At 42.1% G+C, this 27,298-nt stretch overlaps 1 protein-coding gene across 2 annotated transcripts in view; it reads left to right on the forward strand.

Moving 5' to 3' along the window:
- Positions 1–27,298, forward strand: part of tbc1d1 (TBC1 (tre-2/USP6, BUB2, cdc16) domain family, member 1) — a 244,658-nt gene that overhangs the window by 46,150 nt on the left and 171,210 nt on the right. Inside the window, exon 1 of one of the 2 annotated variants that reach the window (XM_059989028.1) lies at positions 11,291–11,483. The exons of the other annotated variant lie outside the window; for it this stretch is intronic. Within the exon in view, the coding sequence (XP_059845011.1) occupies positions 11,418–11,483 (66 nt within the window). The 5' untranslated portion in view covers positions 11,291–11,417. Of the gene's footprint in view, positions 1–11,290; positions 11,484–27,298 lie in introns of those variants that run through there. 2 annotated transcript variants of the gene reach the window in all.

Genomic DNA, 27,298 nt, shown 5'->3' on the forward strand with positions numbered 1-27,298 from the left:
TGAGGTAGTGTAAAGCATGACCTGTCTGGACGGCATGCAAACAAAGATTGCATTTTGGTACGTGTGACAATAATAACTCAATTGTCAATTATCATTTTGCTGTGTAGTTTGCCGTCAGGAAGGTCACCCGTCGGCAAATTGCAAGGCTGCATGTGATCCCCGTGAAAGCTGACAAATAGGCAGGTAGAGTGCCCGGATTTACCTTCCAGCAGAACTCCAAAGGACCTCAGATCTCAAAGGCTACTTTGCGTGTGTCGCCCCATGTTGTTCCCAGCCAAAATTGCTCTGCTTCTCAATAGGATGGCTTCTCACTGATTCATCGATGACTCCTTGGCGTGTACAAGCATTACGTGCCGCAGGTTTGGATCTAGTTTCCTGATGGTGTTGGTGATGTTTCCACCACCTCTGCCAGCTCTCAAAGCTCCGCTGTTTCACTAAGACAGTCAGGTGACTAATTGGCTGCTGGGTGCCAATAGCTGGCCTGACCCCACTGCTCGTGACTCTTCTGAGGAACCTCGCCACAGAGCCAGAAAACCAGTGTAATGTGAGTAATCTAACCGCAAGAGCACTGATTGAATGAATCACTCCAAGAACACAAGAAAGCCTGCATTTGCTGGAAATCCAAATCCAAAGACCCGAATAAAGGTCTCGGCCTGAAACGTCTCCCGTTTATTTATTTCCATAGATGCTGCCTGACCTGCTGAGTTCCTCCAGCATTTTGTGTGTGTGTTGTACAAGAAAATAGAAACAGGCCTGCCCTGGTCCCTCAAGCCTGCCCTGCCATTTCATGTAATCATGACTTCCATGCCTCAGCTCCTCTTTTGAATTCCCCCGTCCTTCAAAATCTTGCCCGCCTCCTCAGTAAATACTTTCATGTCTTCTTTTGGGCAGGGCAATCTGAAGATTCATGACCCTCTGTGAGAAGGTTTGTTCTGGTTCAGCACTTAGGCGCTTTTCTCAGCTGAAGTGTTCTTCAGTGCAACTCACTGTCGGTGCCAAGAATCATTTGCCCAGTTCTCCTCAGACTTTCTAAACAAAGGTTAGCGGCCTTGGATTGCCTGAGAAGGACACAGCGAAACAAGAAGGTTATTTATATATTTAGAGATACAGTGCAGAACAGGCCCTTCCAACCTAATGAGCACACCCCCCAGCACCCAGCTATTTAACCCTAACCTAATCACAGGACGATTTACAATGACCAGTTAATCTACGAACTGGTATGTCTTTGGAATGTTGGAGGAGGCAAGAGGGGGCCTGAAGGAAACCCACACGATCATGGTGAAGATGTACAGATGGTGTTGGAATTGAACTTCAAAGCCCGAGCTGTAATAGTAGTAGTAGTAGACTCTCAAAGTCCGAGGAAGACGGATGTGTTGCGCAGTCTGTGGGCATGCATATGATTTCTGAGGTCGAAGTCCGAAGCGCAGATACGGTCGCAGATGGGGCAAGGAGCACTGCCTGTTGGGGCAGGAGCGGACGCCTTCCTGTGTCTATCTTGACTCGCCTTGAGGCGCTGCATGCGCCAGTTGGCTTGGAAGTTGTTTCCTGCCTTGGAGCATAGATTGCGCCACTTGGACCGATCAGCAGCAGTGTGTTCGAGATTGCGGGGATGGAGTTTGGCCCACTTAAGGTTTGACTTGAGGATGTCCTTGTACCTCTTCCTTGGGCATGGTTGCCCTGCACCAGTTCTCTGTAGAACAACTGACGCGGCATTCTGAACTCATCCATGTGGATCACACGGCCGGACCATCTGAGCTGAGCCTTCTAAACCTTGGCTTCAATGCTTGTGGAATTGGCTCGGTCCAGGACTGTCAGGTTGGAGATACGGTCTTGCCAGCAGATTTGCATGATTGATTGCAGAGCGCGATTGTGGGATTTTTCAAAGAGTTTGACATGTCTGTGATGCAGTGTCCAGGTTTCACAGCCACATAGAAGTGATGAGACCACAACAGCATTGTAAACCTTCAGTTTAGTGGAGAGGTGAATGTCTTTGTGCTGCAGAACTTTGACCCGGAGCCTTCTGAGTGCCTGGCTTGCTTTCTGGATCCTTGACGTGGATTTCTTTATCAAGGGCACCGTCGCTGGAGATGGTACTCCCCAGGTATTTGAAGTTGTCAACGTTGCGTAGTTGTGTGTCATCGATGGTGATGCATGGCTGTGGTGGGGCGCTGTTAGGTGCAGGCTGCAGGAGGACCTATGTTTTACCGAGGCTGATTGTCAAGCCGAACAATTTAGATGCAGTGGAGAATTTGCTGACCGTTATTTGTAGGTGGTCCTCTTGGTGCACCATGAGTGCGCAGTCATCTGCAAAGAGCGCTTCTATGAACAGGTTTCGGAGGATCTTTGTGTGTGCTGCAATGCGACGTAGGTCAAAGAGTGACCCGTCCAGGCAGTATTTGATATAAATGCCCAGGTTTAGGTTTTTGACAGCATGCGTTAGTACTTGAGTGAAGAAAAGGTTGAAAAGTACTGGTGCAAGCACACAGCCCTGTTTAACGCCGTTGGAGATGTAAAATTTCTCGCTAGGTTCGTCAGCTGAGCGAACCTCTGCAGTCATGTTGTCATGGAAGAGGCGTATGAGGTTGATGAACTTTGAAGGGCAGCCAAGTTTCCCGAGGATGATCCACAAGGCTTTGAGCTGTAATAACATCGCACTAACCACTTCTCTACCGTGGTTGAGCGAGTCAGTTATGGGACAGGAAGGAAAAGCTTGGCCTGGCAATGATGTGTTTTGCTGGGACAAACTACCGCGGAGAAATTCTGCTGAGCATTGGATTCTCTTGCCGGTGTTGGATTGATAACTTACAATGTTCTACGCTCACTGAAAGTAACTACGCAAATGGATAAAATGGTAAAGAAGGCATACAGCATGCTGACCTTCATTAGTAGGTCTAAGAATATAAGAACAAGGAAGTCACGCTCCACCTGTCTAAAATTTTAGTCAGACCACTCGTGGAGTATTGCATGAAATTCTGATTGCCCCATTATAGGAAGGATGTGGAGAGAAAGCAAAAGAGGTTTACCAAGATACTGGCTAGATTAGATGGTATTGGCTATAAGGAAAGCTTGGATAAACCTGGCTGGTTCTTGCCAGAGTGTCAGACTGAAAGGAGACCTGATAGAGGTTTTAAATTTATGACAGGCATAGACAGGATGGACGGGAAGAAGCTTTTCTCCCGGTGTAGAAATGTCAAATACCAGAGGGCATGCTTTCAAGGATAGAGGGAGAAAGTTTAAAGGTGATGTTAGGGGCAAGTATTTTTACACACAGAACGGTAGGTACCTGGAGTAGGTAACCAAGAGTAGTAGTGGGATCGAGGTAAAGAGACTTTTATATCGATAGATGAATATGAAGAAAACAGAGAGATACATGGGAGGAAGACATTTAGTATAAAATACCTTCAAGATTACACAACATCATGGGCTAAATCGTCTACCCAGTGCTGCACTGTGTGTGTTCCATATTAACACACCTTCATTTATCTTTGTGTGCTGATTATAAAGACCAGCTTTGTTGGTTCTGAGATGCCTCGCGATGTGAAAGGTGCTATATTGTGGTAAGAAGTCACACAATGTGATTGTGCTGGAGAGAGTACCAGGGTTTTTTGGCAGGACAATGCCTGGATCAGAGGATTTTACTTATAGGGAGGAATTATGTGGGCTGGGATTGTTTCTGTGGAGCAAAGGAGGCTGAAAGAAGCATTGATCAGGCAGATTTTTAAGGGACAAGTTTTCTTACAGAGTATGGTTGTTTTCTGGAAAGGAGCTGGTGGAATCAGATGCCACTATTATGCTTAAGAGGTATTTAGGCAGAAATGTAAATAGGCAGGACAAAGAGGCATTTAGTCCGAATGCAGGTAATTTGGATTAGTGTAGATGGGGTAAAAAAGTCAGCAAGGATGTGACTGGTTTGAATTGTAGAGCATTGCTGTGCTCTACAATTCTGAGCTTCTGACTATTAATTCATTTACATCAAATCTAAAAATCCTCTTTGGGCAAAGCCCCGGAGTCGGGAATTGCTCAAATGTGACTTTTGATCTTCTCAAAAGTTCTGTTGCATTATTATACAGTAACGATAACAAAAAAAAAACAGCTGACCTGTGCTGCTATCATATTTTAAACACACTTTTGCTATGTGAAGCAAAGCTTTGGAAGTAAAAAGTGGCTCCTTAACCTCCCAGTCTTCTCCCACTCCTCTTCCCCCGTCCCCCTCATTCTGAGGGACAGATCAGCTTCCTCCTGATCATGGCGAGCATCAGAATTGATTCTCATTTTGGCCACAAGTATTCTTAACACGAGTGTCGGGACGGAAGAGCCTTGGGAAATGTAGTGATGAATCATTGGCAACACTTCCTGCCGTGGTGCAGGAGGGAAAGCAGCAAGAGTGAGGAATGCAGTAACTCTTAGGACTGAGCCCCAAAAAGGCCTGTCGTCTCAGACTCCGATCTCACCAATGATTTTAAACGGCCAGCTATTTTAACTCATGTTCTGTTTCTACACTGACAAGTCTGTCCTTTGTTATCAATTTGAGCCAAGTCAAAGATTAGAGGAATAGCACCTCCAATTCAGCCTTGGTAGTCTCCAACCTAACAGCATGAATATCAATTTATCCAACTTGCAGTATCCACACCCCTCTTCCCACCCTTTTATTGTCCCTTACTCCATCTCTTTTACCAACGTCACCCAGTTGATCTGCTTATCACCGTACGTTTCTCTCACTTTCCCTCCTCAGTCCTTACCTTATTCTAAGGTCCACTGTCTACTCCTGTAAGAGTCCACCTTCTTCAGTTCTGTTATTTCCACTTATCATTCTCACTCGCTCCCTCACTCGCCTGCCTGTCACCCCTCACCTGAATCCATCTATGTCCTGCCAGCTCCTGTTCCAACCCTTGATTGAGAACATTTCCCTCCTGGCCACTGCCTGACCTGTTGAGTTCCTCCAGTGCTTTCTGTGTAGTTCCTGCTGTCTCTCGTGTCATCTCCAGCAGACTGTTTACTGCTCTGGTAACGGTAGGTTATTTTCAGGTGGGAAGGATAAAGGGTGGATGAAATGAGCTGATTTTGCTTTCAAAGCCAGGTTCTAAAGCACATCTCCACATAATGAGTATTTTCCTCAAGGATTGTTTTCAGTGTTAAATCCAGTAATCCGCTTACCAGTGTCATATTTTTAGGTGTTCGTTGTTTCAGTCAATGCAAATTTCTTATAAGTTTAGCCCAGTCATACTCTTACAGAATGGCACTCATATTCAGCAGTCCCACTTCAGAGCATAATTATACATGAACTGCTGCCACTGATTAGGGATTTGTATCTCTCAGACTCAAACAGTGATCTGAGAATCAAACCCGTCAGCCATGTTTCCAGTGGCAAGGCTAAGCTGCAATCTGAAGTGAGACCTGATTCCTAATATGAGTTGTTTGTAATTTACATGATAATCAAGCATGATTCGAAAATGCAAGTAGCTTGAATGGACTTAATTAATCTGCATCTAGTTTATTGCTAGCTGAACACTAGTTTATTAGGTTCGCAAGTAGTTTTTAAAAAAAACAAATGCTCAAGATCCCCAAAACAGAATTTACTCTTTTCAGAAGCTGAGGGATGGGGGAAGAGCTGAGTGAGGAGTGATGCTGAGTGCTTAATGCTAATAAAGTAACCTTGATGTTGTCTTCTCATGGACTATAATGCTCAATAAAACTGTAGCTTGTCACTGTAATGGAAAAACTTAAATCTATTTTTAACCTTCTTGGCATCCGGGACACATCAATATGTTGAGGGTTTTGGAACAGAAACCAATATAAACTAGGTTTATGGAAAATTGAAAAGTAGGGAATTAACATTGCTGGAGGTCATCTGAAGTCTTTTTTTACTTGAGCACAATGGTCCCCTAATACGGCAAAATGTAATTTATTTGTTTTTGTGTCCTTGTCTTGAGATAAATTGTACTGAATAAACTGTTTGATTATGGTAATGTAGAATACTACAAGTCTAGTTCCCTGGCGGTGGAGCTGTGTGGCCTCGGTTGTTGCCTAGACCAGGCCACGATGCCGTAGGTTCACTTGGTGCAGCTGCCCACAGGGAGGAGACACTGGAGGCGGGGAGGGAGAGGGCAAAGGCGTTGCTGGAGTTCATGCTGGGTTGGGGGCTGGCCTCTCCTGTTGGTGCCCCCTGTGGAAGATGAGCTGGATTGCATCCATGCGCTGCTGCACTGGTGCATGACGAGGAGCTACAGAAGCGTGGATCCAGGACTGCATCCCATGCACCATCAATCAACAGGCCATACCACACAGGGACTTTGCCTGTATGGTTTTCTGCTACCGTAATTATATGTGTCATGATTGGCAGCTGATCTAGGAGAAGGAAAACTCCGATCTCAAACCTCCGCTGCTTTGCACTGTGCTCACTCATGGGGAAGACTTCGAGAGTAAACCCAGAGGGGAAAATCTGGAGCTGGAGTCCCTCGGGCAGTCCCACGTTGAGTTCAAAATTGACTGGCATCTCCTGCGATTTTGCTGATACCAAACCCTATTGGTCTCTGCCATTTCTCTGGGTTTATCAGATGCATGGAGAGGGGGAGCTTGCTACATGGGCAACAGCGAGCTCTCCGTATCATGTGGCCCCAGCTGGTGTATCTAGACAGCTAGGATGCAGCATCCATGTTCGATCCTGACCGTGGGAGGCCTCACTCACTGTGCTGTGTGTCACTATTGGTACTGTGTTTTGCACCTTGGCCCTGTGGGGAGTGCTGTTTCTTTGGCTGTATTGATGTATGGTTGAATGACAAACTTGAACAATTCTACACATAACTATCATACTAGATTTTTGTCATATTTGTAAAAGATTGCAGGATTTTCTTATCTACCTAAGGACAGCACAATAGCATAGTTGTTAGCAAAATGCTTTACAGTACCAGCAAGCCGGTTCAATTCCCATTACTGCCTGTAAGGAGTTTGTATGTTCTCCCGTGACCATGTGGGTTCCCGCTGGGTGCTTCCATTTCCCCCCACATTCCAAAGACATACCATTTGATAGGTTAACTGGTCATTATAAATTGTCCCATGATTAGGCTAGGACTAAATTGGATTGCATTGCTAGAAGGGCAGGAAGGGCCTATTCTGTGCTGCATCCCAATAAATAACTAAATAAATAAACTATTTATTTGTCTATCCACCTGTCTATCTGTTTTACAGTCACTGATGGCAGGAAATGTCAGGGAAATTCTTCTTAGTTCCTTCTGGTCTTCCAGTGGAATGTGGGTATCCTGCAGGAACCCCAACTAAATAAGTGAATTTGCTTGCGCGCACGCACGCACGCACGCACACCAGTGTCAATGCAACATCGACAGAAATACATGATCAAGCTTGCTGATTTTACTAATGTGCAAAGGAAGTGAGTAATCCAAACACAGTTCAGCTGCATTGTATTGTCAGATACAAAGCAGGACAATCATAAGTGATGTTTTGAATCTCTCCGAATTTTGTTAGACTTCATTTACCAATTTCTTTCTTTTTTTCTTCGGGCTATCCATCCCATAGGATGGTGATGGTTCCTTTCAGTCAGTTAGTGGGGTTTGGTATGTGGAGTGGCTGTGCAGACCGATCTGTGACAGGCCCTGCTTGCCAAATACTTGGCAGGTGAGGCCTGGAGGGGCAGCAGGGGCAGAAGCTCTGTTGTGGCGCTTCCTAAGCCTTTCCTCTGTTGCCTCTATGAGCTTGTTCTCAGCAGCGTCCACACCTTTTCTGATGGCGTCCCTCCACTGTGAGTGATCTTGAGCCAGATCCTCCCATGTTGATGGGGCAATGTCAGCGTTCTTGAGGCTCTTGTGCAGAACATCCTTGTGCTGTAGTCACTAGCCTCCTCGTTTTCGGGTACCACTGGACAGTTGGCCGTACAAGATGTCCTTGGGCAGTCTTCCGTCAGGCATTCTGACAACATGTCCTGCCCAGCGCAGTTGGGCCGACATCACCAGGGTTGAAACTGCTGGCATTCCGGCTCGAGAGAGGACCTCGGTATTGGAGACCTTGTCTCGTCAGGTGATCTTCATCAGAGAACGTAGGTGATGCTGCTGCAGTTGGTCAAGCTGGCGTAAGTGACTCTGATATGGGCACCATGTCTCACATGTGTATAGCAAGGCTGATATGACAACGGCCCTGTATACCTTGCAGTTGGTGTCCAACCTGATGTTCTGTGACCAAGCTCGATCTTTCAGCTGACCCAAGGCAAAGCAGGCTTTTCTGGTTCTTGACTCAATCTCTCCATCCAGAGAAACTGAGGGTGTTATTATGCTGCCCAGGTATAATCTAGTCTTTAGAATGTTTCATTCCTGGATATTCCTCAATAGTTCATTCCTTAACCATAATTTGTTCTTGGCCATATTCTTTATGAACATGCAGTCAACTTCCATATACAGTAACAAACCAGCAAAAATCTGCAGATGCTGGAAATCTCAGCAACGCACACAAAATGCTGGAGGAACTCAGCAGGCCAGGCAGCATCTATGGAAAAGTGTATTGCCAACCTGCTGAAGGGTCTCGGCCCAAAACGTAGACAATACTCTTTTCCATAGATGCTGTCTGGCCTGCTGAGTTCCTCCAGCATTCTCTGTGTGATCGATGCACAGTTCATGCTTTTTTCCTGTGGAAACAATTTAAGTTTGGTCTTGATTGTTCTCACTTTGCAGTTTTTTCCCCCAAAAAACATTTTAATCATCAATTTTTCAATCATGCAATATGGGAAATACTTTTGATGCAATTTATTTAGTTTATACCATTACAGTTGCCCACATTTTGTCAATGGTGTCAAATTTCATTCCTCAACACTGCAGTATTGATAGGTTTTGGATCTTTTTATTCAATGGTCAGCTCTTTGACCTGAAAGCCCTGCAAGTTGTGGCCAGACCAAAGTGGATGATTAATTAGTTCATTATCTTCCAGCACCTGTTAAAATTTTGTCTCTTTATGCATCTGTAAAAAAAAAAGCCACATAACAGCTGTTTGGCATAAACCTCAACAGGACTCTCCACTCTCCAGAACTTTTTGGAAGATACAACTTCCAGACAGTTTCGTCACCACCACAGCCACCTGAAAGGCTACTGAGCAGCTGCTTGCTTGGACTGGCTGCGATAGCTAGAGCCACATTGTAAAAGAACTTCTGTCTCACTGAACTCCCCATTGCATACTGGTTCTCATCTTCTTGCTGATGTCTCATCACATCAATTCCCATTGGTTCCCATTCCTTTGGCCAAAAAGTAACCTGATCCCCATGGGTGGATATGCGTTCTCTCTGACTCCTTCTTGTAGCTTTCCAAGAGCAAGTTATCCCAAGGCCTGCACTAAATCTGGTGCAGTAATTCAGTGCCGCTCCATGATGAATTCTGTCAGCACCAGCATTTCATAAAATATTATCACTGAGGTAAATTACTGGTAGTTTGGAAATATACTCCAGTCAAATCAGTGCAATATTCCTCCAATTCTGGCATCTTGCACGTCCCTAATTTTAGACATAGCTCCTTAGTGACTGTGTTTTGCCAAGCTCTGAGATTCCCTTCCTAATTTTTCTCTAATTCTATTTCTGTTAAAAATACAATATGAATATAGTTAATTCTTATTGAAAGAAAACATTGTGTTCAAAAATTCAAAGCAAATTTTAATATTAAAATACATATATGTCACCACATACAACCCTGAGATTAATTTTCCCATGGGTATACTGTGCAAATCAATCAAATAGTAGCTATAACAGGATTAGTGAAAGATCCAGTAGAGGCAACAAACTGTGCAAATATAAATAAATAATAATAAATAATGCAAACATGAAATAACAAGATAAAGAGTCCTTAGAGTGAGATCATTGGTTATGGGAATATCTCAGTGAATGTGCAAGTGAGTGTACTTATCCCTGTTTTGTCCAACAGCCTGATAATTAGTTGAGGGGTAATAACGGTTCTTAAATCTGGTGGTGCGAGTCTTGAGTCTCTTGTACCTTCTACCTAATGGCAGCAGCAAGAAAAAAGCATGGCCCAGGTGGTGAGGATCTCTGATGATGGATGCTGCTTTCCTACGACAACGTTTCTTGTCGATGTGCTCAGTGGTTGGAGGCCTTCACCTCTGTTGCCTGAAGGTCCATTGATTGGCCAATACATGGCAAGTGGGATAGAAAAAGGCGCTGGTTTCACAATGCGCTCCAATAAAGGATCGCAAATCTGAAACATTAACTCTGATTTCTTTCCTCAGATGCTGCTTTACCAGCCGAGTGTTTGCAGCTTCTGCTTAGTTTTTTTAACTTAAGATTTCAAGCATTTACAGTTTTTTTAAATTATTTCCTAGGGTTCACAACACTTGGATGCTTCATATATTCTTACTTGGGCATTGAGATATCTTTAATAACTGTTTGAACATGCGTTAGTGATTTCTGGCATTTCATTCAGCACAAGCAGGATTGGATGTGCCCGGTTGTAGAGGAAGTTGTTAGGAAAAGCGGAATCCAAGCTGGTTTCATGCCTCTTTTGTACTGCAGTTTGTCGATTGAATGTCGATTGTTTATTCTTTTCCACAGATGCTGTCTGAACTGCTGAGTTCCTCCTGCCTTGTGTGCCTGTTGCTGTGACCTTAAATGAAGCTAGTGAATATTGAACTAACAGCAGTGTCTGGTACATTAATGAAATCATTAACACATGGTCAAGCAGTTATTAAAAACATTTCAATGCCTAAGTAAGAATACTTTAACCTATTTAAGTCATGCCTTGTTCAAAAGATGGTACTTACAGTTGAGTGCAGCATCTTCCTTGATGACGAGGCAGACTTGAAAATTCTGAGCCCTATTATCAGGCAGTTTCGTTTATCCAACGGGTTTTGCCGTCTCCCACTCATGGATTTTTCTGACTCAATGATATTTGATATTACAAGAAAGACACTGGAAAAACATTCTGGGTATAGCTAAGTCTTTGACGAAATGCAATTCAACAAACAGCACTGGCAGCCAGTTCCACCACACCTGCCAATTTTTCCGTTAAAGTCACTGGAGGAGAAATCTGTTTGCAGTGCAAACTACTGTTCGTAAATTTAGATTTAACACACTATTGAAAAAAATTTATATTGCAGTACATAACATCTTCAGAAACTTGTTTGGATTTACTGTTTTGTTTTCCGTTTGGGAGGCTCGGGAAATACTTTTAAGAAACGTATATCCAGCATTGAAAGAGTTAAGAAGAGAGCCAGGCAGTTAAGCCGAATGCCGAATACACAGTCGAATAGGAAGTTGCAGTTGAGTGGCTGCATTGTGTTGCTTGGAATTATCAGAAAATTGCCTCAGGTTAGGGGTCAGTAAGAATGTCATTTGATTACACGAGACTGCTGGGTGTGATCCCACTGAGTGAGAGTTCATTCGGAGGCTTGGAGCAACTTGCTTTTGCGGGAGGTCGGAAATGAAAGCAAGGTTACAGAGACTGAACTTTCTCAAGTTGGATGTTGGAAATGTGAAAGAAATCAAGGTAATCAGACGTTGTTAACTTGGGTTCAGCACTAACGGCTGTAATTGCATTCTTGATCATTGTGAAGCAGTGGAGTACCGAGTCACTTTTAAGAGATTTTTGCCTAATTCCCTCTGCAACCAGCAACGTGTCTTGCAACTGTGCATTGCATTGAAACAAAGGGAAGCCGGACCCTGTGCTTCACTGGTGAAGTTCCAGAAGTAAAACATAGTTTTCGAATAGTTCAGTAAAATTTGTGTGAAGTTGTAACTACTGAGGAATTGTTGCCTTCACCAGAAGATGCTGTGGCCTTATAATGTATATATATATGTGTGTGTGTGTGTGTGTGTGTGTAAATATAATATAGATACATAGGATACAATTGGTAAGATTGTAGAAAGATGGACGAATCTGTTGTTGCAACATTTGTTGGCTATGTACGTTCTGAGGTTAGTTGATACAATTTATTACGTTATTTTATTTTGGTTGTCACTGGATCTACAATTTGTGATTTTATTGTAGAATTTTTGTGAGTTACCTTTGGTTCACGTGTAAAGCTATTATTGCCCAGGCTGATGTGCACGCATTTTAAATTTCACACTTCATGTGTACAGTACTATATTTTGTTACCCTGGCAAGTTATAGATAGAGTTAGTTTTCCACTCCACGTAGCAGATTGCTTGAATTATGGGTCATTTACTGTTTAAATAGGGAGCTAATGTGTCACTGTTTCAGGCTGAACCCTTCTTAGAACACCTCTCCAATCACCTTCTACACTTTAAATTTTGACCTGGTGATTTATTTTTAAATCATTAGCTGTGCACTGCTGATCCAGTTGCCAAAACCCTATCCTTTGGAAATTATCATATTCTCCCTATTTTTTTATTCTCATCTTAGGAAATTTCTTAACCACTTTTTTGACAAACACCAGAAGACCACAAAACAAAGGAGCAGAATTAGGCAATTCAGTCCATCAAGTCCGTTCCACCATTTCATCAGGGCTTATCCTGGATTCCATTCAACCCCACATACCTGCGCTCTCACCATACCCTTTGATGCCCTGACCAATCTGTCAACTTCTTCTTTGAATATACCCACTGACCTGGCCTCCACCGCAGTCTGTGATTCAGCATTCCACAGATTCACCACTCTTTGGCTAAAAAAAATCCTCCTTGCTTCTGTTCTAAAAGGTGTCCCTTCAATTTTTAGGCTGTGCCCTCTAGTTCTGAATACCCCCGCCAGAGGAAACATCCTCTCCACTTCCACCTTATCTAGTCCTTTTAACATTCAGTTGGTTTCAATAAGATCCTCAAGCATTCTTCTAAATTCCAGTGAGTACAGGCCCAAAGTTGTTAAACAGTCCTCGTATGTTAACCCCTTCATTCCCGGAAATCATCCTTGTGAACCTCCTCTGGAGTCTCTCCAACTGCAACGCATCCTTTCTGAGATATGGGGGCCCAAAATTGATGTCAGTACTCCAAGTGCAGCCTGACTAGTGTATTATAAAGCTTCAACATTTACCTCAGAGGATTCAGCATTATCTCCTTGTTGTTATATGCTATTCCTCTTGAAATAAATGCCAACATTGCATTTGCCTTCTTTACCACTGACTCAACCTTTGAATTAACCCTTTAGGAGTCTTGCACCTCTGATATTGAACCTTCTCCCCATTTAGATAATCATCTGCACTATCGTTCCTTTTAACTAAATGCATTATCATACATTTTTCAACATTGTATTCCATCTGCCACTTTTTTGCCCACTCTTCCAATTTGTTTAAGTCCTGCTGCAATCGCATTGCTTCCTTATCACTGCCTACCCCTCCACCTATCTTTGTATCCTCCGCAAACTTTGCCACAAAGCTATTAATTCCATTATCTAAATCATTGATAAACAATGTGAAAAGTAGCAGTCCCAATACTGACCCCTGAGGAACACAATTAGTCACTGGCAGCGAACTAGAAAAGGCCCCCTTTATTCCCACTCACAGCCTCCTGTCTGTCAGCCATCCGTCTGTCCATGCCAGTATCTTTCCTGTAACACAATGGGATTTTATCATGCTAAGACCTCAAATGCCTTCTGAAAATCTAAGTAAATGACATCCACTCCCTCTGATATGTCCATCCTCCTTGTTACTTTCTCAAAGAAATTCTAACAGGTTTTTCAGTCAAGATTTCCTTTTATAGAAACCATGCTGACTTCGACTTACTTTATCATTAGTCTCCAAATACCCTGAAACCTTGTCCTTAATAACAGAAGCCACCTCATAGGCATTCAGCAAATTCCCTCTCTTGCGATCTGACGCCAGCCTGATTTTACCCAATCCCCTTGCATATTGAAGTCCTCCATTACAATTGTGACATTATCCTTATTGCACGCCCTTTCCAGCTTCCTTTGCAATCTCAACCCCATTGTCTTGACCCTATGTCCCCACTTTCTAAAGATGTAATTCCATCTCTTACCAACAGAGCAACACCACTTTCTGCCTGGCCTTTTGAGACAAAGTGAAGCTTTTGATGTTAAACTCCAATTGTGACCATTTAGCCATGACTCAGTGATGCTCATAACATCATACCGACCAATCTCTAATTGTGCCATGAGTTTGTCCACCTTATTCCAAATACTACGCGCCATTTGAGTATAGCACCTTCAGTCCTGCAGTGAATTTTGCCTCTGCGGTACAATTTAGTTCTCTACTCTGTCTGCATTTGTACCCAATCACTCGCATTACATCCATCATCTACTTGTAAACCTGCTGGCTCATTTTCAGCTCTATTATACTAGTTCCCATCGCCCTGCCATATTAGTTTAAACCACTCCCAACAGCTCTAGTAAATCTGCCGCAAAAATATTGGTCCTCTCATTCAAGTGCAACCTGTCCTTTTGTACAGGTCATGCCTGCCCCAGAAGACATCTCAATTATCCAGAAATCTGAATCCCTGTCCCCTTCAGTCACGCATTAATCTGCCACCTCATTCTATTCCTATCCTCACTGTTGTGTGGCACAGGCAGTAATCCCGAGATTACTACCCTGAGGTCCTGCTTCTCAGCTTCCTTCCTAACTCCCTTCTTTCTGTTTTCTCCCTTATGTTGTTAGAACCAATATGCACCTTGACTTCTGGTTGCTCACCCTCCCTTTTCATGATATTGTGGATGCGTTCAGAAACCTCACGGAACCTGGCACCAGAAGGCCAAACTACCATCTGTGATTCTTTTTCACGTCCACAGAATCACCCATCTGTTCCCCTAACTATAGAATCCCCTATAACTGCTTCCATCCTTTTTACGCAAACACGAGGAAATCTGCAGATGCTGGAAATTCAAGCAACACACACAAAATGCTGGTGGAACGCAGTAGGCCAGGCAGCATCTATAGGGAGAAGTATAGTCAATGTTTCAGGCTGAGACTCTTTGTCAAGACCCTCCTGATGAAGGGTCTCGGCCCGAACCGTCGACTGTACCTCTTCCTATAGAAGCTGCCTGTCCTGCTGTGTTCTACCAGCATTTTGTGTGTGCCCCATCTTTTTCAGTTTCCTGCCCCTTCTGAGCCACAGGGTTAGACTCTGTGCCAGGGGCACGGCCACTGTTGCTTCCCCCAGCTAGGACATCCCCCCCCACCCCAACAGTACTCAAAATGGAGTACCAATTGTTGAGGGGGGTGGCCACAGGGGGTGCTCTCCCCTATTTGATGTTCTCCTTTCTCTCTCCTGACAGTCACCCATTTATCTGTCTCCTGTAGCTTTGGGGTAACTTCCATCCTCTAGTTCCTGTCTCTCACCACTTCACTTTTCCTAACAAAGGCTTTATTTTTTAGTTGTAACATCTCCTTAGTGGTTTGGAATCGTTTGATTTGCACTTGATGGCTTTTGGCTATTTTGCTTTGGTATAGGTATGAATTAAATGTAAGTGAAGGTGGATTTGGATTAATCTCTTCATTCTATATACTATTTACTTGGCCTCCTGTTGTCATATTTTCAATTCTTATTTGATTTCCAGCATGTGCATTTTATTGCTTTTTCTCATGTACTCTGCGCTTGACCATTTCTCTCTCCGTGGACAGTCTCTGATTGTGTGGGTTTGGGCGAGGCTGTAAGTCTCTTTCATTGATCGGATGAGTCCGCTGGTCATTTATGAAGTAGCCACTCCTAATGACACTGGAAGCAATCTGGTTTCTTTTCTGCTGATGTCAATGAATCTGATCAGGTACAATTGATTGTGAGCTAATGTCCTCTTCTCGTCTAATTTAACTGCCTTTTTTCAATTGCTTGCAAGAAGAATGTAAGAGTACTTGTGTGTTCATGTGGCAGAAAATTATGTGATGTTGCTGTTATGGAGAATGGCCCATTCGGACAGCAGTCTGTGTATTCTTTGGCCCAAGCAACCCAGACAGTTGTTCCAAGTGTACAACACAAAATGCTGGAGGGACTCAGCAGGCCAGGCAGCGTCTATGGAAAAAAGTACAGTCTCAGTGTGAAACGTCGACTACTCTTTTCCATAGATGCTCCCTGGGCTGCTGGATTTCTCCAGTATTTTATGTTGTGTAGCTTGGATTTCCAGCAGCTGCAGATTTTCTCGTTTGTTCCAAGTGTATCTCAGTTTCCTGTTCATTGGTGTCACCTGTTTGAAATTTATGCACAAGCAAGTTCTCATACGTATGGGACAGAACATGTATGTGCATATCCCTTTTGGAACAAAAGTTTAAAACAAAAAACTTCACACATCTTAAACGATTCTTTTCTCCAGGCGGTTAATCTGATCATTCTAGTTATACCCCTTCCCCCATCTATTGTCTCAGTCACTGCACTGCTCTGTAAACACTTAAAACCACTTGTGATAATGCTGTTTACATTTTAAATACAAGCTGGAATTCATGCACATTTTTTTCCATATCCATAATTCAAAACATTATTTTTGTATATTTCTTTATGATTGTTGAATGTTTTTTTCTGGTTGCATGTTGTGCCAACACGCCACAGAACATCCCTAAGACCTGTAAATGTATATGGTGATTAAAGTTGGTCCTTGGATTGTTATCCCATTTCTTTAACTTACAAGCAAAAGTACTAATTTCAGTTTGTGCAGTATTTGCAAGCTGGACAATTCACAATTCTAAGTGATTAAATCAGTGGCTTACAAGAAGGGGCTCCTGGATCTATATATTTTCGAATCTTTGAGTTTTGAAGATGGCTGTGTTGCCGATAACTCTGTTCAAGCCCTTCAGTTCACAGCTCTGTCCTGCAGACTGGAAGATGCCAAATTCAATACCTGCCTTGTCATACATCCATAGGGTGGAAGACACAAAAACAGGCCCTTTGGCTTATGCAGTCCATTCTGACTATTTGCTACCCACGTACACTAATTCCTTTTTTTAAAAATTCTTGCACTTTCTGACCATTGATTCCCAGATTCCACCTCTGGTTTACAAGTGGCAAAATCACCCAAAAATTAACCTACCAGCCCACGCAGGTCTTTGGTATGTGCATCCAGGTGAGATCTCAGACTGACTGCTGGTATATCCATTTCTGGTTGCCTGGAAACCGGAGATCATTCTTTGGATGAGCTTTATTGATTTCTTCAATCAATAGTCTGGGTCCCAAGAACAATAAAGACACATTGTCATGGTGCTCCATGGAGCTCTCTAGGAAACTCACAAAGCTTTTGCACATTATTTATGTCAGCGATGAAATTCAGATACAGTGTCTGTTAATGTAATTGGGATCTGAATGATCTCATCAGACCTCATTTAAATGGTATTTTCCCATACCCGAGCACTCCAAGACTGCAGTAAACAGCATTATTTAATGTGGCATCTGGTGTGAAGGCAATGTGAATATAGTAGGTAATATTTGACTATCTTTTTATCCAAGATCCTCTGCTGCTAGAATTGGGAGACCAAGATTAAATTTTAAAATTGTAGGATGAGGTAAACCAATGTGTGGTTCTTGACAGGAAAGTCAGGAAATTTTGACAAACTCTCATTTCCTGCACTGCAGTGTTGCTGGCCATTGTTTTAATGTTCTTGCCGTGAACTTTTTCCAGCCTTCCAAGTTTGTAGTATCCCATTTTCTTTTAACATGAAGTGCTCCCACTGTACGACTGTAAGTTGTTACAGACTTTTGTTGCTCTGGATGGAGGCAAAAATGCATTGTGAATGAAGAGTTTACTTCAGGTCATTGATAGGCAACAGAAATTCTCTGAGGTCATTGGATTTTGTAGTAAAGATTTCTTTACAGTGGGGAAACATACTGTGAAATCCAGCATTTGAGAATAAAGAAATTGTGATTTAAAGCTGTTGAAGGATATTTTTATCATTAAATAATGGATAGTGTTACAAGATTTTCAATGCACTACATTGAAATGTATTTGATTAGAGGCAGTAGGTTGAATTCCTGTGTCCACCGTGGAGAACTTCAGGTTCCTGGGAACCACCATCTCTCAGGATCTGAAGTGGGAGCAGAACATCAGTTCCATCCTGAAGAAGGCCCAGCAGTGGATGTACTTCCTGTGGCTCTTGAGGAAACATGGTCTGCCTCAGGAATTGCTGCTGCAGTTCTGTACTGCAGTCATTGAGTCTGTCCTGTGCACCTCCATCACTGTGTGGTTTGGAGCCGCCACCAAGCAGGATAGAACCAGACTACAGCGCACAGTGAGGACTGCCGAGCGCATCATTGGAGCCTCCCTGCCCTCTATTGTGGACCGTACTCTTCCAGGTTGAAGAAGAGGGCGGGGAACATCATAAAGGACTCCTTCCATCCTGCGCACGGACTGTTTGAACTGCTTCCGTCTGGTAGGTGCTTCAGATCCCTCCAGACTAAGACTGGAGAAGTTTTTTCCCTACTGCGGTCACTTTGCTGAACAGTTAACTGCTGGTTAACTGTCTGCTAACTATTACTTGGATTGCACTACTTGTATGTATAATCTATATTTTCATTTATATTTATCATTATTATTGTTATGAGCAGAGAGACAACATCTGCAGGAAGTAAATTCCTTGTATGTGCACAGGTACTTGGCGATTAAAGTATGATTCTGATTCTGATATTTGGTACCTAAAGCTAAAGAACTGTGGATGTGATATGAATAACCTAAATTTCATCTCACAGTTGTAGACTGATTAGTCACGCGCTAAAAATGCTGGAAATTAGAGGCTAAAGTTCTGGAAATATTCAGCTGGAGAGAAAACATCTGCGAGGAAACAATGAAGTATAATTAACGTTCCCACAGACCCTTCAGGTGAAAAATTTAACTTTGTTTCTTTTTCCCTCAATGCTGGACCAAATACCGAGTGTTCTGAGCACTTCCTGAATTTTTATTCCTACTGTGGATTGTATGTGGCTTCCATGTACAGTGCAAACTACAAAGTTGGGAACTGTGTACAATAAGGGCAACTTGATCATTAACAGGGATTTTACCTGTAGACTGAGCAAATCAAATCATTGGTGTTGGTGTGGAGGGTGAATTCAGACAGTGTAAAAAGGATGGTTCTCCAGTATGTTGAAAAACTATTGGAGCTGGAATAAAACCAGCGGAGGTTTGAGATGCTCCCTGTCCCACTGAGTGTCTGTGGAGGGAAATAGAGGTAAATTGTCAGGTAGATGACTTCATCGTAGGAAAATGAGCAAACAAGCAGTACGTTGACAAAAGGGGACTGAGCAGAGGAAAGTAAAGGAGTCCCTCGGATCTGCTGGAGACAAAAATTGTCTGGGTGACATGCCTGCTCTTGGCATTATTAGCTGATCGATCTGGAGGAGTGTAAATGAGGGAGAAGGAATCCGTCATTTGAATGAGGGAGATAGAGGAAAATGGGAGGAGGGGGAATATGCTGATCACACTGTTGCTAAGAAAATAAGAATACAGACAAGGCTCATAGATCAGGTGGCTCTCCAGCTGTGTGTGTGTGTGTATGTGTCTATTAATTATTGATATTACTTCAGATTTCCATTATCTGTTTGGCTTGGTATAATAGTAGAGAAGAACGGGATGATTGATTTCATTTTTAAGGAGCTTTTTAAAGTGAAATATGATGGATTGTTTGTAAGTTTGAGTTCATATATAAAGCAAGGTCTTAATTATTAAACAAGCTATGACAGGAGGAGGCAAAATTGGCTCAAGTGGATTGGGCAACTACACTGAAAGATTGAACAGTAGCCAACATTTACAGAATTAATACAGAATTTACAGTAAATGCCTATTCCATTTGATGATATGAAGCTCAACAGGAAATGTGGGCTAACAAGATATATTAGATCAAAATAAGTGGATGGCTTGCCAAAGTAGATGTTGCCAGAAAAGACCAGTAAGCTGGAGGATTTGGGGGGGGGGGGGGGGAAAGATTTGGTAATGGAGAATTGTGACATTTATTAGGAAAACTTTATGTAAAAACAAACTAAAGAGTTTAATGGAGATGAGAAATGGGAAAAAAATGAGCAAAAATTGATGTTTTTCTCTTTTAGATTGAAGGGGAAATTATACTGGAGAAAAAGGTAGTGACAGAGAAATTAAACATACTTTGATCTGTATTCATAGAGGAAAATGCAATTTAAAAAATTCTTAACATTGCTGGGTCCAGTAGATCTGGAGTGATTGAGGTGGTGAAAGGTTGAGTATCCAATATCCAAAAGTCCAAAATCTGAAAACCACCAAACTCCAGAAGTTTTTGAGCACTTGTGTGACGTCACAAGTGTAAATTCCACAAGGTGTTGGTAAGATTTCCAGGCGATACACAGATCTCTCGTATGTAATAAACAGAAGTTCACAAAAAAATAAAAAATCATTGCATAAAGGGAAAAATGAAGATTTTGATCGTGCATTTAAAGAGTGGATTCGTCAGCATCATAGTGAACACAAGATGCTTAATGGTATGCTGATTATGAAACTAACAAATATCTATCACACAAACTGTGAATTGAAGGTAATTGTGAATATTCTGCAGGCTGGTTGCAGAAATTGACGGAAGGGCATGGCATCACATTTTTGAAGAATTTAAAACTTAAAGGATGAATTGTCTGATGATCACAAAGCAGCAGAAAAATTTGATGAGTTTGCAAATTTGTCATCAATGAAAATCTTGACGCCAAAACAAATCTACAATGCTGATTGGCCTTTATACCTTGCATAAAAACTTTTTTTTGAAAGTAAATGACAAATACAGTTTAAACCAACACAATATGCTAAAGGAACACAGCAGGTCAGGCAGCATCTATAGAAATGAATAAACAGTTGACGCTTCAGACTGCAACTTCTTCAGGGCTGGAAAGGAAGTGGGAAAATGACAATAAAAAGATGGGAGGGGACTGTAACCTTTTAATCAAAACACAGCATCATATGTGAATACTGAAAGACTACTGTTGTGTATTGTAGTTGAACAGCTGATTCAGGTACTCTCCTGATGGTTCAGTGCTGCTTTTCTTACCCTGTACACATTATATTTTCGTGATATTAATGGTATGGAATGATGAGCAAGTGTAAGACAAACACTGCCTACCGGCAGCACAAAAATTCAGAGTAGGAAATTATGATGATCCCAGGCTATCTGATTATGTATTCCAAGATCCAAAACACTACAGCCCCAAGCTTTTCATACAAGAGGCTCACAACTTGTAGTAGGAAATTTTGGAACAATTAATGGGTCTGAAAGCCAATAAATCCACAGTTTTGAAAGAAATTGGCTTTGCAGATAATGCATGTAATAGTTATCATCTTTCCAAATGTAAATTCTTTAACTAATTCCAGGTTCTTTCTCACAGATTGGAAGGTCACAAATATAACCCCACAAAATAAGAAAGCTGTGAGGAAATGTGAAACTACAGATCTGCCACAGATTGAAGGGAAAACACTAGAGCTTATGATAAATCAAGATAGCAGATCAATTTGAAAATACCATGATAGGAAAAAGTTAACAGGGCTTTATGAAGAAGGGATTTTGTCTAATGAATCTCAGGACGTATCTAGTACAGTAAATACTGAGAAACCAATGGATGTAGTGGATTTGACTTTCAGAAGGCCAAACACAGTTTGCAGCATGTGGGATTGAATGGACAGAAAGCAGAGAGTAGAACTACAGGCCACGTTTGGATTGGGAGGCTGTGACCAGTGGAGTGTCACAAGAACTCCAACTTTTCTCTGGTCATATCAGTGATTTAAAAATTTTTTTTTGAATGTGAGAATGAAGGGTGATGTCTTCAGGTTCATTGATGCCAAAAGCTCAGTGTAAGTGTAGTTTGCAATAAGGATGCAGATAGGCTTCTGGGAGGCATAGAGAGGCTAAGTGAGTGGGTGAAGGCACAACAGATGGTGAGGTAAAATGTAAGGGACCAGTTTTGGTAATAAGAGTATTTTTTCTTAAATTATAAGCGATTGAAAAGTGTTGGAATTCTGAAGAACATTGGTGCCTTTGCATGTAAAATCACTAAGTTAATGAGCAGAGCCAAATGATATGTTGAAATTTATTTGTTTTAATTCTTGTACTCCAGTACACTTATAATGAAGGTGCCTTACTGTAATCATGTACGGTCCTGTAGAGGCAATACCTGACATATTGGACAAGGGTTGAGTCTTTCTCTACTCAAAAAGGTTTATACTTGTGATGGATGGAGCAAATCCAATAAAAGTTCACCAGATTGATTCCAGTGATATGAGGTACAAAGAAAACCAACTTAAGAAGAATGAGAGCTGATCTTATTAAACCATTCTAAATTACTGTGCTGCATGAAAGAATAGATGCAGGAGAAGATGTTTTCCCTGTCTGAATTGCTTAGCATCAGAAATCGCAGCATAAAACTTAAGGACCAGCCATTCAGAATATAGATGAGAAGATATTTGTTTACTCAGTTACGTGATCTTTAGCATTCTATACCCAAGGGGCTTGAGGAGGCTCAGTCTTCCAAACTGAATTGATTTTTTTATACGTTAAGGGAATCAAGTGATTATTGGCTTAGTCAGTCTTCTGCACTATGTCTGTTGGAAAAAGGCTTACTGCCCTGTACAAACAGGCAAACTAATGGGGTTTTGTACAGTGAGTCTTTCTGTCTTTTTGAGATCTTGTTAGCAAAGTAACTTCATCCATGAGTGATTATTCCTTCTCTTAATCTCCTGATGGCCTCCCAAATAATCCTATCTCAAAAAAAATACTGTTTTTGTTTTTCTTGCAAATTGTTCTTTTTAACTAATCTGGTAGATGTGATGATAGAAAGTGTTTTATACATAGAATAATATAGTACTTGAACAGACCTTTCAGCCCACTATATTTGTGCCAACCATGAAGCTGATTTATACTAATTATATCTACCTTTAAGTTGTCTCTATCCTGAATGTTGTCCTAAGTCCCTCCTTAACTGTTGGTATTGAATCTGTTTCCACCACCTCACTGGCAGGACGTTCCAGGAACCTACCACCCTCTGCATATGTTTAAAAATAACATGATTTGTCTCCCAAATCCCTTTAAGCCTTCCCTCTCTCATTATAAAGCTATACTGGCTAGTATTTGGCATTACCACCTGGGAAGATGGTTTTGACTCTATTGATTTTATTTATGTTCAGTGGATGCCAGTTAATCGGGACAGCCACTTATTTGGGACAACTCTTAAAAAGCAGCAATTAATCAAGAAAATAGCCACGGTTCCCTTTGTTTATCTGGGGGACTACGCCATTGAATTGGGATCGGACTCCATTGGTGAACAGTTTCTAACTAATCTCAGTCACATATACTTGTGTGGCCATTACATTACACTGTGGTTAGAGTGAGGAGTTTTTAAATAGTATCAGGTACATATGTTTGTATTCAAAAAGCTGTGATTTTTTTTTTGTCACTGACTTGGCGAGAAAAAATTAGTAAGATAATTCAGAATGGTTTTGCTCACTGAGGTTTTAAGCCTTCAGGCTTGGAGATGTCAGAAATAGCCGGGAGTGAAAATGAAATGATTTCACTAATTGGACAAGTTAGGAGCTACAAAGAGTTTGAGGTATCCATAATCATCTTGAAAGTTACAATGAAAATGAAGATTTAGAGGATGCAATTGTTGACAGCATTGGATGAAGGATCGAGGTGTCTGTGCTGATTTACAGTCAATCAAAAGAACATGGTAGTGTACACTGGATGAATTCTTCCATTGATGTCTATTAGGAACTAATACGCAGATTTCTAGTACTGTAGTATTGATGGTGCTCCAATTTATTCTTTATTTGATTTAAATATGTAACCTGATACTCAGTTAAACAACAGTTTATGTTTTTTGTATACCTTTTCAACTTTTTCCATGAAACTGGCTAATTGGGGCAGCTGCTTAATGGGGCCAAGATTTATGGGTCCTGGTGTGTCCCAATCAACAGGAATCCAATCACTATACTTCTCATGGGTCACCGCCTAGCTTCCAATGTTCTATCATCTAGTGGAGGAGCTCCCATCTTTTTTATGCCATAGACCCCAATCATTAACCAAAGGGGTCTGTGGACCTTGGGTTGGGAACCCCTGATCCAGTGATTTCAAAGTGGGCAATATTGTCCCCTCTTCCCCCCTCCCCCCCCCCTCAAGATAATGAACATTTCTAAGGAATTGGTAAAGATAAAGGGGCTAGGGTTGCACTCAATAGCAACTGGGGCATCTAAGCGATTGCACACTTAAATTAAGAAGTGAATTACTTTTTATAATCAGTTGACCCTCGGTGCTTCAAGATTGATTCCAATGATCATCTCATTTCTTGCTAACCCACCCTTCTGATAGACTTGCAGCGCCTTATAGACGCTGAAAAGCGATGTGACACCTCTGTATTTGGCATATCATGAGAAATCTGGGCTGAAGAACTCGTGTTATTTCTGGGCCCACATATTATTGGCATTCACTACTATAGCTAGTACGATTCTCATACACCTATCAAACAATGACACAGTTCCTGTGAATTAGAGTATGGTGTTCAGTGGGGTAAAGTTCAGAATCTGCTATTTTGAATGGTTTTGACTGCATTTCTCTTGTCCATTGTCCAGCTGATGTATCGTTGCCCCAATTTATATACGTTCAGGCAGAGTCAGGTTTTGCCTGAGCTATGATGATGTCATAGCTTTCCCCTTAATTGATCACAGCGCTTGAGGTTGGATTTAAACAACAGGCGATTTACCATAGTCGTTGATCCATAAAGAAAATGGCAGGAGCAAACTGAATGGGGAAAAAATGTAAAAATTCTAGTGTGGAAGTATCTGAAATATCAATTTTAAACCAGCACTAAGTAACCAACAGCAGCCAGTATTCCTGATGTGTGAAACAAGTCGTCCCCCCCCCCCCCCCCCCCCCCACCGAATGAGGGAGTTAACACCTTCCAGGTTCCTTGAACATTTGAAGAGAACACACTCCGATAAAGCAAGCAAGAAACTGAATTGTGTTCAATCTCTTCGTGAGCGCTTTCAGAAACAGAAAACACTTCAAAGCGTATTTGTCAGCACACCTCAAAAAAACAGTGATGATGTGCATGTTTATATAACAATTTATCGCTCACTGCTAAATCTGCAAAGCCCCATATAGAGAAGAACTGATTCTGCCAGCATTAGAAGAGCTTCTCAGTACAGTTTTGCATAAGTCACCAGACCAAATAATTGAATGAATTATTCAGGGTCGGGAGTTGTAATTGTCACTTTTTTCTGCGAATGAGGGGGTTGGGGATTGTTTCTTTTTCATGTGAGGCAGACTTGATGGACTCCCCTCCAGTCAAGATGGCACCAGCCAGCAACAATTCCTCAAGCAACAGCTTTCAAATAGCAAATCTCTCCCAATTATTTCACTTTTTCTACATCTTTGGCTTGTTCGTTTTGTTTTGTTTGTGTTTTGGAAACTGTTCGATCCTGTGACATACAGTTTAGAACTCAGTCGGATGTTCCAGCACTCTGCTGTGTCCGGAGAGCTCCCTAGTGGAGATCAGAGATGAGGGGCCAAAAAGGACTGAGAACACGAGCTGACTTGTGGAAAAGACCAAAGACAAGGCGCTGGGTCAACAACGACTCCATCTTGAAGAGGTGAGGAAGATTGAAGCGTCGAGGTGAACGCGGAGGGAGTCAGCTATGGCTCCCAATGGAGGCTACCGGGGCGATAACAGTCAGCAGCTGGACCGGCGAGTTCGGACCCGGGTCAGCGGTCACTCTTTACGGAATGACTGATGTCATGCGGCTGCTCTCCTCGAATGAAGATTGAAAGATGTTTCAGATACTTTGAGATATATGATTTTTTTTGTGTGTGTAAGTGGGGGGGGGTGGGGGTTTTGACACTATTGTCACTTTTCTGGGAGTAACAGGGTCAGGGATTGTAATTGTCACTTTTCTCTGCGAATGAGGGGGTTGGGGATCGTTGCTTTTTTTTCATGTGAGGCACACTCGATGGACTGAGTGGCCTAATTCTGCTCAGTCCATTATGGTCTTACAGGATTGTTATTGTCAGTGTTTTTTTTCCTGTGGGGGAGGAGTGGAGGATTTCATGCTAATATCGTTTCTTTTGTGTGTGTGTGTGTACTCTCGTGATTTTTCTGAATTTCATGGCCATCTGGAGAAAACAAATATCAGTGTTGTATGTGCACACTTTGACAATAAAATGAACCTCTGACCTTTGAACCCAGTGACAGCTCCATCCAAAGCTGGCAAGGTTAAATGTCAGAGAATTTGGAAGACACATTGTGCAGCATACTTAGAACAACAGAATTTGCTCTGCAGTTGGATACGTCACTTTTTCCAGGCAATGATTCTCTGCTCTTTATCTTTGCTTCATAGAAGATGAAAGCACAGTTCAAGAGTAATTATATGCAAGGGGACTAGAAACAGCTACAAAGGGGGAACCATTATTTCATGTTGTTGAGCAATTTTTCAGGGAAGGGCATTCCACTCACCAACACTCTGCTTGTGCAACACCTTTCTCATCACCTGGCCTCACTTACCTCACACCTGCTTGTACTCCTTCCCCTCCCCCATCTTCTTCTTATGCCTCCTGCTCCCTTCCGTTGCAGTCCTGATGAAGGGTCTTGGCTCGAAACGTCAACTGTTTGTTCCCCTCTATAGATGCTGCCTGACTTGCTGAGTTTCTCTAGCATTTTGTGTGTGCTGCTCAGACTTTGATCCATGGATCATCCCGCTGAACATCTTCTTTGTCTCCTCCGAATCTTGCTCATTTTTTCTGCTTCTGGAATTGTGCACAATGCTCCAAATGTGGCCTTTTCTACTGTAGCAATGTGACTTCACAACCCTTATACTCAACACCCTGACTGATTTAGGTACATATGCCACATGGCCTCTTTATTACTTTGTGCTTTGGGGAGCTGTTGACCTGTACCCCAAGAATCCTCTGTATGTCAATGCTTCTGAGTATCCTGCCATGTACAATATACTATTATTTTGCATTTCAGTCCCCCCCCCCCCCAAATCGCAACACCTCCCAACTGTCCAGGTTGAAATTCCATTGCCATTTCCCACACACATTGCCAACTGATCTGTATCCTGATGTATCCTTAGATAAGCCACCTCTTAGTTCTGCCAAACTTTCATGTTCACTTTAATTTCATGTCTGAAAACAAAAGATGAAGAGGCTGTGTGCAATAACTTGATGAAAGATTGCTTGGAGGCTCAATTGGCTCCTATTATCTGAGTGTGGAGCAGGGGATGAGGAGATTACATTTCTTTTATATTCACAGACTTCCAATTATATTGGTTTTGGAGATAATCATGTTTGTTTAATTTATTAAACTGGTTTGCATAGAAAGAGATTGAGGCATGGATTTTTTTAACTGCTCTGGAGTTCATTTAGACTCTTAAGTGGATCGTTTTTGCCATCAATTGGCATCTGGATTTTTGTTAATCCAGTCAACCAGCTC

Source organism: Hypanus sabinus, chromosome 14 (assembly GCF_030144855.1).
Source record: "Hypanus sabinus isolate sHypSab1 chromosome 14, sHypSab1.hap1, whole genome shotgun sequence".
NCBI classification, from domain to species: Eukaryota; Metazoa; Chordata; class Chondrichthyes; order Myliobatiformes; family Dasyatidae; genus Hypanus; species Hypanus sabinus.